Raw genomic sequence first — 20,191 nt, forward strand, 5'->3', positions numbered from 1 at the left:
GTCTCTATTTTCTCGGAAAAAGTTAAAAGGCACCGAAAGAGAAGCGTTACAGGTAGCGAAGGGAAAAAAGGGCGGGAAGCGACACCGAAAGAGAAACGGTGAGAGAGAGACAGAGAGAGAGAGAGAGATTCCGAAATCCGGGCCGCATACCGTCGCACCGGGGGACGGCCGCTTTTCGAAGTCTCGGAGGAATCCGAGAACCGACCGGATGCAACTCCAGAATGGGAATGCAAGCGGCGCAGAGCGCGGCACGGCACGGCATGGCGCGCGTATGAGGCTCCGTTACTCGTATCGGGTATTTCCTAGAACACGACTATAAACAAACAAACACATCGGAGTCGGAGAGATAAGGAGAGGGAGCAAGAGAGAGAGAGAGAACGAATACCGCCGCGCGTGTGATCGGTGCACTCCCTTCCAAGGCGAGAGTGCACCGAGGAGCCAGCCGCCGCCGCCGGAAGGAGAAGAGGGGAAGAGAGGGATGATGGAAGTAGGAGGAGAGGGGTGATTCTGGCGCCGTCGGTTGAGAAACCCCACCGACCCGGTGCATGCGCCGTGCGTGGGGTTTCCCTGGTTGCCCCCATCCGCTGGGCGCGAAATCGTCCTGGGTCCCTACCATATGGACTTGTGCGCGCGCACCCAGACTCTTCCCCTCCGGCCTCATCCGCTCGAAATCGCAACGTAAAGTCGTCGCGAGCGATCAGCGACGGTGACAAACAGTCGTCGCTGTTTACCATCGATAATGCGAAGGGATACGCGCGAAAAGAGGCGCCTTCGACTTTAACCCAGCGACTATAGGGAGGAGAGATCTCTGGGTTCAGGAATGATGATTCAGAATATTCAGTTTGCATGAATTTAAACTTCTCTCTCTCTCTCTCTTTGTCTCTCTCGCATCGAGGTTATTAATCCCTACAAATATACTACGCTCGTAATTTTCATTCTCCCTGATGCATTCGAGCTGTTGATGCTTGGAATGCGAGGAAGCGCTTTGCTCGAGAAGGAGGCGCTCGTCCCGATGCTTTCGTTGCAATTTTCGCACTTGACCGTAGGGGTAAGCGTGCTTTACGATTCGCGGTAAGATTACCAACGACGAAGACGACTAGGAGGTAGAAAAAGAGAGAGAGAGAGAGAGAGGTGCCGGAGGAGCCCCTCATCGCGACGCCCCACCATTGCGTTCCTGGATCTCGTGCGATAGTGGGGAACTCTGGTCTGGGTTCAGGTGGGGTGATGGAGAAGCTTGCCGCCAACTCGGGCGGTTCTGAATAGTGGGGAGAAAGCGCGGGTTAGCAGCCGGGACACGCCAAGCATCGGATTCAGTAAGCGAACGGCTCTCAACGGCCACGAACGTGTTTTTCGTTCTTCGGTTCCCGCGCGTGCATATATACGCCAATATATATGTACCACTATCCGAGACTGACCCGCGAGAAACAACGCTGTCGTCGAGTGTACGCAGTCGGTGATCAGCGAGCACGACGACGTGACAGCATTAGTAGTCAGATCGTACAACAACAACAACAACAACAACCGCGACACAGATCCGCTTTTCAAGTTTCACTACCATCACATCATCATCCGTCTACATCGCATCCGAAACAAAAAGTTGTTCTTCCACCCCGCTCTACATCCCCGTCATTTCGGTTTCGGTCCTTCATCTTCGTTCCCGCAACTGTGGCTTTAATCAATCAAACTGGATTCCAACAAGCAGTACGTGTCGCGATTACATCGCGGCTACCGGAGGCTTAAGAAACTATTCAAGGTAAGGGACCTTAATACTTTCAATTCCTTTGCTACGCCGTGCGAAGACTCCTCGTCTCTTCTTTTCTCCTATAAATCATCCTCTCGAGGGAGATCGAAGGGACACCGATATAGTTTGCGCGCGTATACACAATACCCTTTCATACAGTGTAGAGAGGATGTGTAGAAGCTAGTTGCTACAAACGCGAGATCGAGTGTGCGTCGAGTGACATTTCTCGCTTCTAAATGTGCGATAATCGACGTAAAATTGCTGGAGATTCCGATGGAGCTACGTGAAACTCATCGATATAGTCGTTCGTCTCGCACGATGATGCGCCGAGGCAAAGTAGGATATGTCGAGAAAGAGAGAAACACTTTGACTTGTCTCGATATATATACATATATAATACCAGGAGAGAAAACGCGCGCGTGATAAGCGATCAAAGCGACGATGACGAGGCTGTTTGTAATGCTGATGTTCGCCAAGGCGAAGATTTAGCGTCTAAACGTTTCCTGGGTCTTCGCGAAAACACCTTGGCGGGAATTTTCGCGGAAAATATGTCGATACGATTTTACGATGCCTCGCGTCAACCTATCAGGTATCTTCTCGCGGAATCAACATTTTCGTAATACTTAGCTGCGCGAATGTTATTTATTTATTTATTTATGCGTGAAATGCGAAATAGACGTACGACGATAACAAGAGTAATACGCTTTTTCGCACGAGTCGATCGAGAAATAAATTGGTGTTTACGCGAGTATTATGGCAAAAGTCGATAAGTAGATGCGAGAGCCAACGAAGAGCGAAACTTGTCCATTTTAGGACAAAAGGGGGAAACTCTGGTGGCTCTCCGATATACGAAATAAATAACGTAGGACGAGGAAGCAGAAAAGAGAGAGAGAGAAAGCGAGAGGTTAATATACTGCCTCGTGGCATGAATAATTTACGCTCGTTCGAATTTAAATAAATTCGAGCTCGCCGCCGCCCCATCGTCGTCGTTGGTTTCGAAAAAAACCGTAAAAAGCCCGTAATCTCGAACTTCGGGAGGTCCGAAAAGTTGTTTACAGGCGCGCGATTAATGTTAAAATGAATTCGCTGGATGTATCGCGGATATCTCGTCATGTTTATCGCGGGGTTATTTATGTTATTCCGCGAAATTACTTAGAGACCCGTCAATTAAGTCTCCGCACGATTCAGCAACGCTCGTAAACAACGTGTGACGTAAGCTAGAAATAATACAGCATTGCGGCAAATAGCAAAGTAACACAATAGGAGAAAAATGTACGACGCAGAGCGCCATAATTCGCGGAATTGAAAAAATTCATTTGACAGCTGTCAAATCGAAAATTCATCTCTCTCTTTCTCTCTCTCTCTCTCTCGCGGAAGTTCAATAATATTTACCGATACCGTATTCATTCGATCTCGAGACTTTGCCTCCTTTTCGGGCTTTTATTTTCGACAAATTTCGACCAACAGTCTGATAATATATTGCGTCTCTCTTTCCTTCTCTCTTCCCAGTTCGGCGCGCGTGCGACATATCCTGTCGGTGGTTAAAAATAAAAAAGCGAGATTATCAAAACCGACGGATGCCATAAGGTCGTGACACGTGAACCGCGGATGATCGAACGAGATTCCGTCACGCCCGCGTATAAGAGAATGCCGCTGTATAAAAGCGTATAGACGTCGACCGAAAAACATGTTTGGTCCGCGATCGGTTGTTTATGCGATATACCGCGTGAAAAAGAAAACAGACTTGAAGAGTCTCGAGAGACGCCTCGGATGGTCATCTCGATGTTGCGACGAAGAGAATAAAAAAAAAAAAGACGCAGTTAAGAGGGAGAATGCGGGAAGAGATATTTCCTCGGCTTCGAGGCGAAATATCGATGTGTTTTTGTAATTATCCCGCGGCTGTATAATTCCTCTCTGACGCTACTTGACGTAAACACAAATAGACTGTGCGCGAACGTTACGGTAGATAATGCTCCTATTAATGTATCATAATGCAAATACCAACGCGGGCAAAATTATGATCTACGCCCGTAAGGGAAGCCACCCCGCTTTGGATTAAACCCTCGCCCCCGCATATCTGGCGCATAATTCTCGAAACTTTGCTCGGGTTATACGATGCAAGGTAACTCGAGGGTTGCACGCGAATAGAAAAACAATTTAGGGTACTCGCGTGGTGTAACGGAACTACGGCAGTATTGTTGAGTGTTACTGATATTTAAACAAAGTCGCATTTTATTTCTTTCCCTCTCTCATTAAATGCATATATCATTTACATAAATTTAATTACCGTACTTAAAAATTGTGTACAATTGAAAATTAACCATTTGTTATTTGTTGTATTTTTTTTTTTATTTATACCACAACGCAGTTCCGTTAATTCACAAGTACCCGATTTAATAATATATGCACATTTAGTTATCGTACAATATATGCACATTCCACGGCAATAACGGTACATACATGCATTAGAAACGTTGTTGCCGCGTCTTTTTCCTCCCCATTCCCACCCTTTTTTCTTTTATGATCGAAAAATACGCCACAAAACAATTATATGTGTTTTCGATCAGAAAGATCTTCCTCGAATTAGCATTCTGTTCTCAAGACAGATCGCAACAAAGTCGAAATATATTACAGGTCGACTGTTGCTCTGTCAAAGTCTCTCAAAATCGAGCCTCGAATACACAAAACGTGGCTTTCACTGTAGAGAGATTTTGTAATCCCCTCCTTAAACATACATAACATATTTAATCTCATGCTTTATCTATCAAATTGCTCGTACATATTTTCCTAACGATCGTAACGACATGAATCCATAATAACATGGAAGTGTCAATTAGAAAAGAATTTTCTAATTTCGTCATTTGATTTTTATAATCCGACAAGACGATTGATATTACGATCGATGTAAACACTTAACATAATAATATTTTAGTCTTATCGCATTTATTCTACGAACGCGAGATTGTTGATCTGTATATTTCGAACTTATCGCCAATTTTTTCTTGATACTTGGCAGTCGAGTTATTTATCGCTAAGTCTCTATAATAAATATATTTTCTCTCTCTCATCACTCGCTTTTTTCTCTCTTATAATCAACGCGTTTTAATTAATGAGCCTTGTAACTAAAAAAAAAAAAAAAAATACCTCATCGACACGCTAATCTTCCGCAAGTCTATATCTTTGCCTCTTCGAGACGAAGGGAGAAGAACCTTATGCCCTTAACTAGATCCGTCGCGAACAAACCGTATTCTCTATTCAATTCCATTCTCTCTCCTCTCTCTCTCTCTCTCGTTTTCTCTCCGTCAAACGAACGCTTTTACTCGTCGGGCATCGGCGGCGCGTGATCCAATTTAGTCGCGTTCGCTCGCTCGCGACACGTTTCTCAGCGTCTGCGAATGCAAAACATCTCATTCACGGGCAAAAGTGTTGGCCGCCTGCGCCAATAGGCGTAGTCCCTTACCTGCGAGAGCGGCAAAAACGAAAGTAGCGGCGCGCGAGAGAGAAAAGAGGGAGGTATAGGCAACGACGTGGATATATACAGAGAGCATCGCACTCTCCTTTGCCTTCCCTCGTCCTCCGCCCGCGCGTCTCGCGAAGGGTTAGAGAGAGGAGTGGGTAAAACCGCGCATATCGAAGAGAGAGAGAGAGACAGAGAGAAGACGGCAGAATGCACGAGAACGAGAGAGAAACAGAGACGAGAACGGGGCTAAAATTAGAATGTCCGTTGGAATGCTGCTGGGTGGTAGTGGTGTACACAGGGTGATTCAGCGAGCGAGAGAGAGAGAAAGAGTAAAGATATGCGCGGGTAGTTGATCTCGTCCTGGGACGAGGCCCCTAAGGACGCGTAGCGGATATGCGACAGAGAATGAGCGCATACTCGTGCGACATATACATATACCGAGGATACCGGAAAGCGGTCGATCTCTTGCGTGCCTGCTTCTCTTTCTCTTTCCCTCGCTTTTTCTCTTCTCCCGCGGTGCTCCTTTTTCGCACGCCTTTTATACTCTCGCGGCCGGAAATAGATTCGCGTATCGACGCGCTCCGAGAATAGTCTTTAACCTTTTCGTCGCGGGATCTCACGAATAGAGCAATAGTAATAGTGCTCGTAATACCATATAGTAGTAATTCGCTATTTTCAAGTGGGACATATATTTATTTTCCTCGTGCGAAATTTGCGCCATCGTAGCTTACTACTCGGTTATTAAAATTTATGTATCAAGAAATTGTTAATGTTAGGAAAAATCTTCTCGTAATTAAGAAAAAAAGATTCCAATCTCGAGCTCGCATGAATAGGGCAGTAGTATACGTAACAGTAGTAATTCGCTGTTTTTAAGTAGGACATTTATTTTCACTATATATCGCAGAGCTTACTTGATTACTGAAAGCTATGAATGAAGAAATTGTTAATGTTATAAAAAAAAATATTCTCGCAATTAAGAAACAGGATTCCAATCTCGGACGTGCGATTATATATAAGAGAGTAAATATTTCTTTGAAAAATATTATTTTACACTCAGGACACTCTCGAACTACTAAATCCTCCGTTCTTCAGTCCTCGCGCGAACTACTCGTTCTATAAATAGCAGTTACAAAATTTTGCGGGATCGTGGGTCGCGCCGGCCACATCCTCTCGGGGCCTTTGCTCAACCGAAATTCAAATATCGCCGAATTGCTTTTCAAATACTTGAGCGAAATACCCCACTCTTCTTCCGCGCCGCGCTATCTGCGATCTAAGCAAATCTTCCCGCAGGTCGTTTCACGGTGGACTGTCGCCCGCGTATCGATTATTTTTGCGAGGTCCCCACCTCGTCCCGATATCTGAACAGGCGAGGCGAACTTTTGCGTTTGCTCGGTATCTGGTAGCCTCGGTGGTTGGATTATATTGTATCGTCGTCGTCGTCGGCTTCGCCGGCACGCGGAGGTAGGATGAAGCAGAACTGGCGGCAAAAGGAATAGATAAGCAAATAAATAAACTAGCGGGGCAAGGCGGAGTCAAGGCGAGCATGCGAGAAAGAGATAGAGATAGAGAAGAGCGCGAGTATAGGGCCGTTGATTCTCGGGCGAATGCTCGTCGACGAGGTCGACGGCCTGACACGGATGGTTGACGCCGTGGGGCCCGCCTCGTAACCGGCCTGGGAAGAAGAAGAAGAAGAACGAGAAAAGGTATAGATAAAGAGAGGAAAGGAAAGGGCCCACCGCTCTGTGGGTTTTCGCCCTCCGCGAAGACGATACGCCAGTCGTCTCGGTACCACCCGGCTCGGTTTTCAGTCTGGGTCAGCCAAGAGAAGTCCGGTCTCTCCTTCGGGATTATGCGTAGAGGAAAGAACGTTAGAGCGTGTGTATATATATATATAATTCAGTACTATAGGGATCGCTCTATCCGAATGTATATCTTAAAGATGAATGAGCAGTTTATTATTCGATTAGTTTTGAGTGGATTTACCGCGTGACATCGATAGAGCCCTCTCTTCATTGAAGAAACCGCGCGCGAGAGTGCTTCCTCGAGTGTATATATATGTATATGTATATTGTATACCCCATTTTTGTCGACCTCATATGGTTCTTCCATCCCTCCTTCTACCCTGTAAACGAGTGATCGATGGCCGACGACGAACGGGTAGCACGAAATTAGGGCGTTGCGTATTTATCGCTCCTATCTCGCCGCTATTTGCCGTACCTGCGGCTTTTCGTCGCCAACCCCGGGGTTTTATCGTCCGTCCGCATTTTATTTCTCTCTCCCCTTTCTCGCGCCGTTATGACTTGTACAACACACGACCGGATATTTTTTATTAGATTTCTTTCGCGCGGCGTCATAATCTGTGGCTTCTTCGTACCGCGATTTTATTTCCCTTCTCATCGATATTTCTGGGGTTTTTTTTTTATTCTTTCGTTATTATTGACTTTGTCGGAGTCAATTAATATTTTTTTATGAGACACTCGGCGCCTCGTTTATTCGAAATCAATTAGCGAGAATACGATTTTCGTTTTTTTTTTTTTTTTTTTAACAATTTTTTAACTATTTTTCAATATTTTTGTTTGTTGTTATTTTTACATATGTATATCTTTGTGTGTCGTCCGATTAATATTCCATTCTTATTCGCTATATCGCTATACTGTGTCAAAATTTTTTTATTTCAGGGAAAATTTTTCCAATTTCCAATACGAATATATTCGTATGGAATTAATTTTTTTTTCTCTTTTCTGTCCCTGCATTTTTTGAGAGAACACTTGGTTCAAGATTTAAAGGGACCGCTTTTTTTCTCTCTTTTTCTTCGTCGTGCAAAGAAATTGGACGCCGGAGTAATGTGATATTCGGTTGGTCATTTCGTCGCCCTCATTGCATCTCCAACAAATGCGAAGTGCTTCATTAAAGGCGAGCCGGGAAATCATAAAAGTCGAATGCTCGATGAAGTGATAAAACTTAATTCGCCTGCACGGCTGTTATACAAACAACGCGCCCGTCCGTATTTTTTTTTCTCGTCCGTCCATTCCTGGTTTTACGATTTCTAAAGGGGTTTTACGGTTTATTTTTATTGGCGGCTTCTTTTCACCCCTCGCGCCAGGGTTCGCGCGCCGAAAATTACGACGGCAAGAAAAGCCTGTTCGTAAAAATACAAAGAACCGACTCCGTGTTTATCGTCGTTGAGACTTATGCAATTCTCGCCGAAATCACTCCCGACCTGTTGTGATAAATCATTACGACTCGGAAAAACAATTACGAAAACATCGCGGTGTAATTAACTCGGTTCGCGAGCAATTAATTATATTGATCGTCCGCCTTGTTATTATCATTTCTCGCGGGTGACTTCGCTGTCCGCGACGATTATTGTTATTACTATTATTGATTTATTAGTATCGACTCTCCGCGTCGCCGCAGACTCAAACAGACTCGCGGAGAGTGTTTCTCCCTGATGTCGAACAGCTGTCGCAAATAATCGTAAAGCTGGATTCAACGAGCCCGCGCATAAGGCTGTCGTCAGTTGCAGTTTCGCGTCATTCATCATGCTATGATTTCCAGTAGAGTAGACGTAATTATTCCGTCATTATTTAGTCCTGATAAGATATCCACGAAGATTAATGATATGGATACACTACTACCGTCGAGACTATATGCATAGTCGAGTTTAACGTTCGGAGTTTTTATTTCTATTTTATTTTGCGTCAGCTGTTCGCACGATGGGATTTTTCCCTTAATTAATACATCGAGCCACTTAACTAATGAAATTTTAATATCGCGAACTTTATTTATATATCAAGATTCTGAATAAAAGAAAACGCTAAAGTAAAAATTGTAAGAATAGAAACCAGATTTCTCTCGAGTATCTTTAGCTCTGACAATTGGAAGCTGAGATTGTTATATTCTCTTCGATCATCCTTGTCAATGGGAAGACTTTTTGAAAGAAAGAAGAAGACCGAGTGAAAAAATTGCACGCATCCTGTCGAGGGCGGGAAACCTGTTGCGAACGCTTTGTATATACAAGACTCTATGCGAGGATCGTTTTTCGGCGGAAGTGCAATGATAATGACGGCGGAAAGAAGCGAGACTCGATCGTCTTTCGAGCCGGAAATGAGGGACGATTAGGACTGCACGTAAAGGGACATTTATCTCGCGAGAACACGCGCGATCGTGATCCTCTTCGGGAACGGAAATACTGCTCGAGCACTCGACACGTTCTATCCGGCCCGGTTTTCCAGAGCTCCTCTCTAACCCCTTCGACCATTGAATTTCATACCTCTCTAAACGTAGCAGTATTAAATCGTCTTCAACCCCCTGCGAGCAGGTACCAGGTAGAACATCTGTTGCTCAACCTGTATCGCGTTATAATACCTTTTACGCTCCAGTACCTATTCCTTTGCCAATTTTTTTCTGTTATGAGAAGAGGAAGAACCGGAGATCAGCGCGCGTGAGAGAGCGGCCCAGTCGTTTAGTGTATTATAATGCGAGCAAACAATTACGCACTGCATCACGCTTTCTCTCTCTCTCTCTCTCTTTCAAGAGAAAGAGAGCGAGAGGTAGCTGACAATAATATCGTTCCGTTGTAACAAGGGAAATCCGCTAGGGAAAACGACTCGTTCCTGTACCTTCGATTTTGCGTCGCAACCTTGTTAACGGTAGCGTGGAATCGTCCCCTTCCCCACGATGGATCTTGAAATTCTCATCATTATAAAGCCGTTCTGCGTGCAAAGGATCCGGCCAACGATTCTCATTAAACCCTAATATATGTGTATATGAATTAGAATATTACATATATTATACTCCGAAAGAGGATGCGCTTTCGCGAAAAAAAAAGATATTTTTTCTAAATCTAAAATATGTATGCATATATAATATATAGAAATATGGTGAGACGCGCGCGCGATTAATTTCGTAAACTTTGGACTTCGGCCGCGTGCAGCCTTGATCTTCTAGCGCGCGTGGGCCGTGCGTGGCCGCATCACGAATGCGTTTCTATTTTTCTGCGTGGCGCGAGCGAGAGACGCGCCGCCGTCATCATCATCATCATCATCATCCTCTGACCCGCACGGCGCGACCACGTGCCGGACGGTCGGTCGGTCACGGTGACGTCATGCTTCCGGTACGTGATTTCCTGGTACCGGACGGCCGTTGGCGGATGAGAGGAGTTAAATGCCGGACACGGGAGGTTCGTGCGCCTCCTCCTCTGCGCGAGCGTCTCTCGCGTCTTCCGGAGCGGAAAGGATAATGAGGACGCAACGCGAGTCTTAATGTACATCGAATTTCGCAATTTTCTGATCGTCTCGTTCCAGTCTCTTTCCTTCTTTCTTTTTTTTTTTTTTTTTAATTCTCTTTCGACGAATCGCAAGATAATCGAATTTAGACCTGCCTCAATTTGAAATAATCGCTGTTAGAAGCGAAGCGATACTTATATCACGCGCGTGTGACTTTTGACTCGCGACACCTTATCAAGTTTATATTACAGCCAACGTTATCGGTATAAATTTGCAAGTCGACAAGGCTGTAGGTCCCATTTTAGCGAATCGCTAGTCGCGCGCGAGAATAGAGCCAAGTCAGACGATCACAGACGCAGTGTGTCTAACAGAGTCGCGCATTCTTCGTGTTGCAGCGTGTGGCGAACCAGGCGCTTACCGTTTCGCCACAGCCGGCAGTAACGGTGGAGGGGCCGGTGTCTAGAATGTCTCCACCGACGAACGACGTGACCAACGGTGTGGTGGCGCCGCCCAGCACCCTGGCGCCCCGGGTTCCACCGACGACGAACCCGAGCCTCACCACCATTAACCCACCAACGCACAAGCGTACCCCAAAGGACTTCATCTTTGGCAAGGTGATCGGCGAAGGCAGCTTCTCCACCGTAAGTCTCTTTCTCATGTTAAATATATTAAATGTGAAAAGAGAGATGCATGTAATCAAAATGAATTTTGTGCTTAAATAGAGTATATGAGGTAACTGAGCGCGAATCTGCTTTGATTCTACAGGTTTACATTGCCAAAGATATCCATACCAGCAAAGAGTACGCGATCAAGGTGTGCGAGAAGCGTCACATACTCAAAGAGAAGAAGTCCGAGTATGTGAAGCTCGAGAAGGACGTGCTGAACATGCTCGCGGGCGCCAAGCACTCGTTCGTGCGTTTGTTCTGCACCTTCCAGGACAGTGAGAGACTCTACTTCGTCCTATCGTACGCTAAAAACGGCGAGCTCCTGCCATACATCAACAAGGTGGGCTCCTTCGACATCGAGTGCACCAAGTTTTATTCGGCCGAGATTCTGCGCGGTCTCGAGTACCTGCACGGACTCGGTATCATTCACCGGGATCTCAAGCCGGAGAACATCCTGCTGGACGAAAAGATGCATGTGCTAATCACCGACTTTGGCAGCGCCAAGATTCTCGACGATCCAGAAACGGTGACGACGACAACGACGACAACTACGACGACGACGACGACGACGACGACGACGACAGCCTCGGACGGAGACCCAGACGCCCAGCAGCAGCACTACCGCAGGGAACGCAGGGGCTCCTTCGTCGGTACTGCTCAATACGTGTCACCGGAGTTACTGACCGACAAAACGGCGAGCAGGGCGTCCGATCTCTGGGCCCTGGGTTGCATCATTTACCAGATGGTCGCCGGCCTGCCGCCCTTCCGCTCTAGAAGCGAGTACTTGATATTCCAAAAGATCCTGAAACTCGAGTACGAGATACCGGACGGTTTCGACGAGCTGGCAAAGTCGCTCGTCAGTCAACTCCTGGTTTTGGAACCGGCACAGCGACTGGGCGCTCTGGACGAGCACGGCTCTGGTTATCCTAGCATCCGGGCGCATCCCTTTTTCGAGGGCGTCGACTTCGAGACCCTCCACGAGCAGACACCACCACCGATCTATCCATATCTTCCTGGAACATCGGAACACGAGGAGCTGAGGTCGCAGTACAGGGTGCCCGACAATCTCGAACCTGGTTTGGACGACAAACAGCTCACCAGGCTTCTCGGACTGGGTATCGGCGAGGATACCGATGACGATGATGATGTCACCACCAATACTACCGGTGGGGAACAAAGCGCTATCAGCAAACCCGTGAGCAAGACGACCGCGAACGTAGTAAAGTCAATAAGAAGGCGGATCAACAACAACATCGAGGGCGGCGCCAAAATCGCCGACTTGACGCCAGAGCAGATCAGGATGCGGCTGGAGAAACAGCGCACGAGTTCGTGGAACGTCTTCGTCGAGGGTAATCTGATTATAAAGGAGGGCTTCGTCAATAAGAGGAAGGGCCTGTTCGCCAGGCGAAGAATGCTCCTGCTCACTACCGGACCGCACCTATACTATGTCGATGCCATCACTAAAACGCTCAAGGGTGAGATACCCTGGAGCCCCGAACTGAGGGTCGAACCGAAAAATTTCAAGATCTTCTTCGTTCATACGGTGAGTATTTTTAAATTACTATACTAATGAATAAGATATACTGCATTTTTATACTTTGAAGATCAAAATCGCACTTGAAAATATTTCACTCTATCTCTATGAGTACAATATATCTAAATTTCTGTCTTCTTTCTATTTAGCCAAACAGGACGTACTATCTCGAAGATCCCGAGGGATTCGCATTGGAATGGTGCAGAGCTATCGAAGAGATGCGGGTCCATTGTTACGGCCTGCAGGAGACGACCGCCGCTTAGAAAGGGACGCTCGGGAGAGATTCGAAATATAGGACATATAGCGAGCAACGGTAAAGTGTCAGTGAACGACGAGATCATCCCAAGATCATCTCGTTCCCGACGAAAAAGGACGGCGAATCAATTGTTCGCGTATAGCCCGTTGTAAAAAAAATAGACTAAGTAGACTCGTCGCGCGCCGAACCGCGCTCTGTACAGTTCTAGGCAAAAATTCATTAGGTAAAAAATTCCGAAACGCGATTACTCCGTCGTAGAGAATCATCCGTCGTGCGGTGTTCATTATCTTTACTTACGTTCGCTATTTATTGTCAGACCCTTTAGAAGAGAATCGCACGACGCGCGCGCGGCCATTCGAAGCTGTGCGTGTGTAGTTAAAACAAAGAAGGAAAGACGGAGGATTAGAGAAATTTTTAGCCAAGGCTTCGGCTGCGTGAATTCGCAGCGTGTGCGACGCAATTCAGGCGTGAGATCGAGGTCGCCTGGGGCAAAAGAAAATAAAGTCCACGCGTCCATAAATTTCGATGTTTTAGTATTCTCGAGATATCACACGATAATCCAATGTACGAGCAAATTTTCATGCGAATCGGCGCTTTCGAGGGAGAAAAAAAATGGAAAAAAAATCATTCCGGAAAAAAGTATTTCTCTTGTCCCATAGGCGTCTCGCAACAGCGTCGCACAGCCGCTATTATAGTACTTTATTCCTAAGTGTAGTCAAATTTATACGCGTCGGGTGCGATATTTAGATGAAATAAAAAACGCGTCCTCATCCGTTACCCCGCGAATTAGAAGTCAATTTAGTCGAGGTTTAGCCAAAAAGTAAACGAAAAATGCAATGGAGGATAACGAGTCATGCAGCTTTAATGAAACGTTTACGTTGCCTGTAAAGGATCCTCGGAATTTCGCGACGTTCCGAGCGATCTTTGCTCTCTTCGCGATGTACACACACAGCACACATACACACACACACACACACACACACACACGACAGTATTCTTCACATTGTCCATCATCGTTTCCCCTTAAACTCTCGTTCGTACTCTTGTTCCCCTTCGTGAATATTCTCTGTAAATATTATAACGCGTTTCTACGAAGAGCAGGCCGCGTAAAAGCACTTACTCTGTAACATAGTAGATACGTAAGTAGGAAAAGAACAAGTATCGTTGTCTTACCATACGACGCGTTTTTGTCCCCGCTTAGTTCCATTTCTTCGTGGCTTCTCTCGCGGACTCGAGCGTGCGCGATTGGTAATTAGGTGAAAATTATTGAGAAAAAGGGAAAAATCGGTTCTTTGTACTCTTCCGCACGTTCATTCGTACAAAGAGGAAGCGATGGAGAACACGGGTTATAGGGAACGAGACAAAACACGACTTCGTTTTCCCTCCTTCGCAAAAGACTTTACACGCCTGAGAAAGGACCCTTAGATAGATAGCAATATAGACTCGTTTGAGAGTTTGCTAGCTCTTTAAGCGACGCTAGGAAAATTTGTTTAGAACGTATTCGTCGTTTCATTATGTCGTTGTCATTAGTTTGATTATTATGATATAATTTTTAGTGAAATTTTTGCGATTATTGTCGCGTTCGCGTAATTATTGCGACAGTCGAGTATTACGAGTTATTTCATTTTCCTCGCTTATAAAATATTAATTAGATATTTAATTATTATTACTTTATTACACGACCTCGCTTTTTTGTTAATTTATTCCTATCGTTACTTGCCTCGAATAATTTATTCTTCGATTAATATGATTATTTTTCTTCTTTTTAAATATCGCGCGAAAAAAGATCGCAACGCTCGTCGTATATAAATATTACAGAGACTAGTGTTACTATCGCTACCATCACACTCTGCGACTCTATAACTATTTATATTATTATTATATATATCTCGCTCTTACTACTATTATCTATTACTATCGTCACCACTGCGTTGTTGCTACGTTACTGCGTACATATATATATTATATATATTCTATATTATACGTCAACTATTGTCGTTAGACTTAGCTGTTTTTAAGTATACACGTTTATTGTAAATACGTACTGCCGCGTTGATAAGAGAGAAAATCGAGACGCGATTCGGCGAGGGATATCGCAATCGAGCCATAAACCGAACTTGTACATAAACTTGTATATTACTAAATCCATATGCGAAAGAAAATATATGTATATATTTTATATATTTATAATATATATAAAATATATATAAAATATTTATAAAAAATGTGAATAGTAGATAGGGAAACTGTGTATAAACGTTTCGTAGATTAAAATTGCGCTTAGATTTAATTGTCGTTGATTCTCGGGTACGGCTCGTTCGCGATTCCGCTCGAATATTTATCTCTCGTTTTTTCCTCCTTTCTCTCTCGCACGATGCAGACATAAACAGGGTATTGGGAGGACGATTGGAACGGTTGATCGATGGTTGCGCGCGTTGCGCCGTGAAATGTTCGAAAAAATGGTGATTCGTTGTTCTTTTTACGGATCGGCATTGTCCTCGCTTGCCCAGTGGCTTTGTCAAAATGACCGCTTTTGACGGGCTGCGTACGGTGCGGGCGGACGAAAACGGAGAACGGGCGAACAACCATCGTCTTGTCCCGATCAGATTCCCCTTTCTTTTTTCTAGTGAGAATCGATCGCGCGAGAGAATCGCCTTAGTTAAAAATTTTCGCTTCTAAGCGAATCGCGTCTCGATTTCAGCAGCGTAATCTCTCCATCGCAAATGAAGCACGTATGTCACAACGGAACTTCTTTGGTTCATATATATATATATATAATTCGCGCGAAGTCTTTATATACATATATAATATATATTTTTTCGAACGTAGATAAATATATAATATATTTCCGATTATATGTAAATATATATATCACACACGCGTCAGCATTGTGCTTCTTTTCTGCAGAGAGAGAGTACGTACTATAAATCCGATCACCGATCTCGTATCACACACATACAAACACACACACACACACACACACATGTCAAAATCTTTTCCTTTTCTATATACGAGATAGGGAGAACGGATCGGGCGCGTCGTTTCCATCGCGGTAAACTTTGCGAGTTCTACGTTTTATGCAGGCGTTGCAAACTTTCAGATGGGAACGCGTGCTTCTTCTCAGGGGTACGATAACGCATCGATTTTCCGGAAGGGCCAAGAAGCGTTGACGAACTTTTTTTTAACGTCGAGCATCGCTTTCAAGATTTCTAGCGCTCTTTTTGGACTCTGTGCGTTAAAATACCTTCTTCTCACTATATTATATCATAGTAAGATAGTCTATTCGTACATGACTTCGTAGAGAGAGAGACACTACGACGAGACGCTACGTTCACTAAGAGAATAGATAGTTAATTTAACTAAGCTAGAAAAAGTTGCCCAGAGGAGATGAATACTTAAAATCGGAACCCTTACACCGTCGCGGAACCGTTTATGAATCTGCGAGACACGCAAGCAATAACAGCAGGGCCTTGCGAATATTCAGATGCCTACTGTTTCGATACAGCAGAAACGCTTCAACTATAAATTGCAGTATTACTAAATGTATACAGATTAAGTATAATATATACGACACATACACACATACTTATAATACACTTATACGTACAAAACACACACCGTCAATGTACACTCGCGCAACCTACGAGAAGACTTTGTAAATAGTTAGAATGTAATTGATATTATAGGCGCCAAGATCTATTAAGGATAACATTAAATTTATTTATAGTAAATTTTCCGAAATATCGCATAAAAAATCTGTGTTCTCTCGATTTATTTTGCGAACTGAAATTCCTACCCTAGAAAATTCCTTCACAATGCGACTTGTTACAAGATTATAATTATGAAAAAATATTATTCAACTATTCTTTAAAATGATTTATATAATAATATAAAAATATCTAAAAATGAATTTCTATATATTTAAGAATTTTTTAATTTTCACAAAATATATTGAGTATCAAATATTCCTTCAAAATTTGCAAATTTTTGCATGCAGATACGAAACGATATATAATAAATTTAACACGATGTATATAAATTATACATTTATATATCTCATAATTTATTTTTTCTAGAAATAATACATCGAGGAGAAAAATGTTACATTATAAATATTTTATATACATTCAGTAGTTTATTGTTTTTGTTTATCAATATGTGTTAATATATGCCTTTTTAAATCTGGCATATTTTTCGGTTGTATTGCGCATTTATGGCATTTTAATTGCGTATTTAAATAATCTTTGGATCTCTCCGAAGAAACTTTTTTAATTTCTCCTTCTTCGCGCAGTTGACGGCATACATCTAAAATTCAATCTGTATCTAAGATATTTATCCAATAAAGATATGGATTCAAATAAGGATATCGAGTCAAACCTGACGAATGCATAAAGAATGGTGTCGTAAATGAGTTCCAGTGATACTTGGTTTTGAGACAAGGACTATTGAAATCCGTGCTTATTACATGTAAATGCAATCTTTGCATACTTGGCATCGCGTGATATCCTATGCTACAAGAATTATAAACGTTTTATAGTATATATAATTTCAAATATACAAATATAATTCAGTTTATATATATTGCTTATTCGTTATATTTTTTTACATATTAGTACCTCGTCATTATATTATTAATACTACTATTTTTATTTTAATTTAAAACTCACATGAATTCATGATCTGTTTGATTTTCTACAAGATCACGAGCAATGTCATGCATATGCATTAATAAATCTTGATGATTCTTTTTCACTTGCCATATGGAAAGTATATTCTCTTTTGGTAAAACCAAATAGTGAAATTGTGCTTTAGGATATTTATCTTTAATAACAACTATTCTGTCATCTTCCTTGATTATACTTTCAGGATCCTCCATTGATTTAAGTAAACCAGCAGACCAGTGACTTTTATTTAAAGTCGCTGGTTTATTTGTATTCGATTCGGCTTTACGTTTCATTATCACTATTATAACATTTTAATTTCTTATTATATAAATAAATATCGTAAAACAAAAAAATTTATCATGAAAAAGTGAATATGTAGATAATATACATATATGTATATATAAATTACACAACTTTAAAAAAATAAACGAATAAATAAATTATTAAATAACAAATTAATAATTGACATTACTTTTGTGTAATAATATTTTTCTGAACAATTTCGTTATTACGTTAAAATTTTTAAGAACAAGTAAAAGATCAAAATTACATAAGAAACTACATAGAAATTATATAGTTGTCAATTAATGCTGACAAGTTCATATTCACTCGAAAAATGATAATTAATAATTCTCATACCTGATAATTTTGACACTTTATATTGCCAGTTAGTTAAGAGATTACTTCTTCTAACCTTTCTATGTGTCAAGCTCGTGTCAAACGATGTTAATTGCTGAATTATATTATATATTATTTTGTACATTGATTGCAAGCCGTAGCATTTCCTCAATTATATACATTTTATGATAATAAAAAATACAAATAAAATAATATATACTATAAAATACACTAATTTAAAAAATGGCATAAACACATCGCGCAAGAAATCAGCTGATTGCAGTAGTGTTCCGAAAAGAGCTGTTTGTATAGTGTTCTCAAAAAACAGCTGTCTTAGATAGAATTAAATTTTAGATATATGCAGCCAATTGTGCAAAGAACGCAAAATTAAAAGCTTCTTCGGAGAGGTGCAAAGATTATTTAAATACGCAATTGAAATACTACAAATGTTTTGACTACAAATGGTTGTAGTATTCTGACAGTATACACTATTGTATTTTAATTTTTGTCACACCGCAAAATATTGTATAGCAATTAAATAATCAAAATGTATCTGATTGCTTTAAATTTTTGCAAATGAAATATTTTAACTCAATTTAACTCCATTGTTTTAGTTAAATTAACAACATATTGAATAGGAGCAGTGGCGACCTATAGGAATGATTAAAAATAACTCAAATTAGATGAAATTTAACACAAGGAATTTAACAGTGCAATCACGCATTGATTTTAAAATGAAATTGATATGTAATTGGAAGAAATTTTTCACTTTTCACATTTTCTCTTTAGAAAAAGTTACACAAATCGACCCCCTGGAGCGAAGCGCTCGATCGGCCAATCAGGACGAAAAGCTGCTCGGCCTCCGATTGGTCGGTCAAGTTTTGCGCTTCGGTGAATACATTTTCAAACGTAATCTAGACTTCGCTCTCTGGTGTACTTCGCATTATTCGTGCTGCAACGTTCGCGCGCTTATTGTCGCTCCGCAAAGGTACGTGCATTAATTAGCGTCTTAATTAACGTATAAATCCGATCGCATCGCATACATCGGCACCGTGATCGCGATCGTACGCGTGAGATTGATCTCGTCGGTCGCGAATCTCACTCAACGTTCGTTTTTCATCCGAAAATGCATATACGTAAAGTCGCGGCATCAAGTCGGGCCGCCCAAAGTTTGCGCGCGCAAATTCACGAAGGCGGATCGCGAGAAATCCGAGCGTTTTCGACGCGAAAATTTCCGAGTTTTTCGGCGTCGATCGCATTCTAAGCGGTCGTCTGCGCGTTTTCGGTTGTACTTTACTGACAGATATCGTTGCGCGACGAATTAGGTTCATAATTTGCGTTTAATCGGCGACTCCTGAGTGCGTCGCGAGGGAGAATCGCCATCGTTGTTCGATGAGGCCTTCCGATAATAATCTTGAAAAAAGCGGCGACACGAAAATGGAGCATTTATTCGCGCGCGAATAAGCTCTTGCGTTTTATCGAAACGCGTCGAAAATTGTGATTATTAAAACCCGAGCCTCGCTGCTTGTCGCGAATGAAAAGAAATAACGCGCGAGTGTAAGTGCTTCTTCTACGAGAATGCCCGGGGCGGCATCGGGCAACGGTGGAACAACTATATGGTAAATATTATTTATTATTTATTTTATTATACTGTTATTTATTTACTTTATTCCGTGTATTTATATTTTACAGTTTACAACTGTGGCTGCTGTGCATCGTATCGGTGAGTCTCATTAATTTTTATTTAAATTTTGGATAATAATTTTATGAAAATTCTCTCTGAAATATTTCGCCAAAATTGGACAGAACAAAGCTCTCCTTCAGTACCTCTTAAATTGTCAAAAAATTTTTTTAAATCTCAAAAAAATAAATAAGATTTTAAAAAATTATAACTTATAAAGACACAATATAAATAAAATTTCAAGAAATCTCAAAACTTGGTTAGACTTTTCTAAATGCAATAATTTCAACATTTAAAAAAAGTTGGAAAAATACCAGGAAAATGTAATTAAAACAAAAAGATAA

At 42.3% G+C, this 20,191-nt stretch overlaps 2 protein-coding genes across 2 annotated transcripts in view; one reads left to right on the forward strand and one right to left on the reverse strand.

Moving 5' to 3' along the window:
• The window catches only part of Pdk1 (Phosphoinositide-dependent kinase 1), a 295,005-nt gene extending 278,366 nt beyond the window's left edge, over positions 1 to 16,639 (forward strand). Inside the window, exons 4-6 of the mRNA XM_085485199.1 lie at positions 10,825 to 11,070; positions 11,195 to 12,637; positions 12,778 to 16,639. Coding sequence (XP_085341325.1) covers positions 10,825 to 11,070; positions 11,195 to 12,637; positions 12,778 to 12,891 — 1,803 coding nt within the window. The 3' untranslated portion in view covers positions 12,892 to 16,639. The remainder of the gene's footprint in view (positions 1 to 10,824; positions 11,071 to 11,194; positions 12,638 to 12,777) is intronic.
• Positions 16,640 to 16,919: 280 nt separating this feature from the next.
• Aptx (aprataxin) lies at positions 16,920 to 18,478 on the reverse strand. The gene is made up of 4 exons (XM_029307698.2): positions 18,188 to 18,478; positions 17,552 to 17,846; positions 17,262 to 17,395; positions 16,920 to 17,189 (listed from the first exon to the last, which is right to left on the reverse strand). Exons 1-4 carry the CDS (start codon positions 18,309 to 18,311, stop codon positions 17,020 to 17,022), a joined length of 723 nt encoding a protein of 240 aa, XP_029163531.1. The 5' UTR covers positions 18,312 to 18,478; the 3' UTR covers positions 16,920 to 17,019.
• Positions 18,479 to 20,191: the final 1,713 nt, after the last annotated feature.

The sequence above is a fragment of the Nylanderia fulva genome, unplaced genomic scaffold (genome assembly GCF_048542155.1).
Source record: "Nylanderia fulva isolate GAGA-0341 unplaced genomic scaffold, ASM4854215v1 Scaffold35, whole genome shotgun sequence".
Taxonomy (NCBI): domain Eukaryota; kingdom Metazoa; phylum Arthropoda; class Insecta; order Hymenoptera; family Formicidae; genus Nylanderia; species Nylanderia fulva.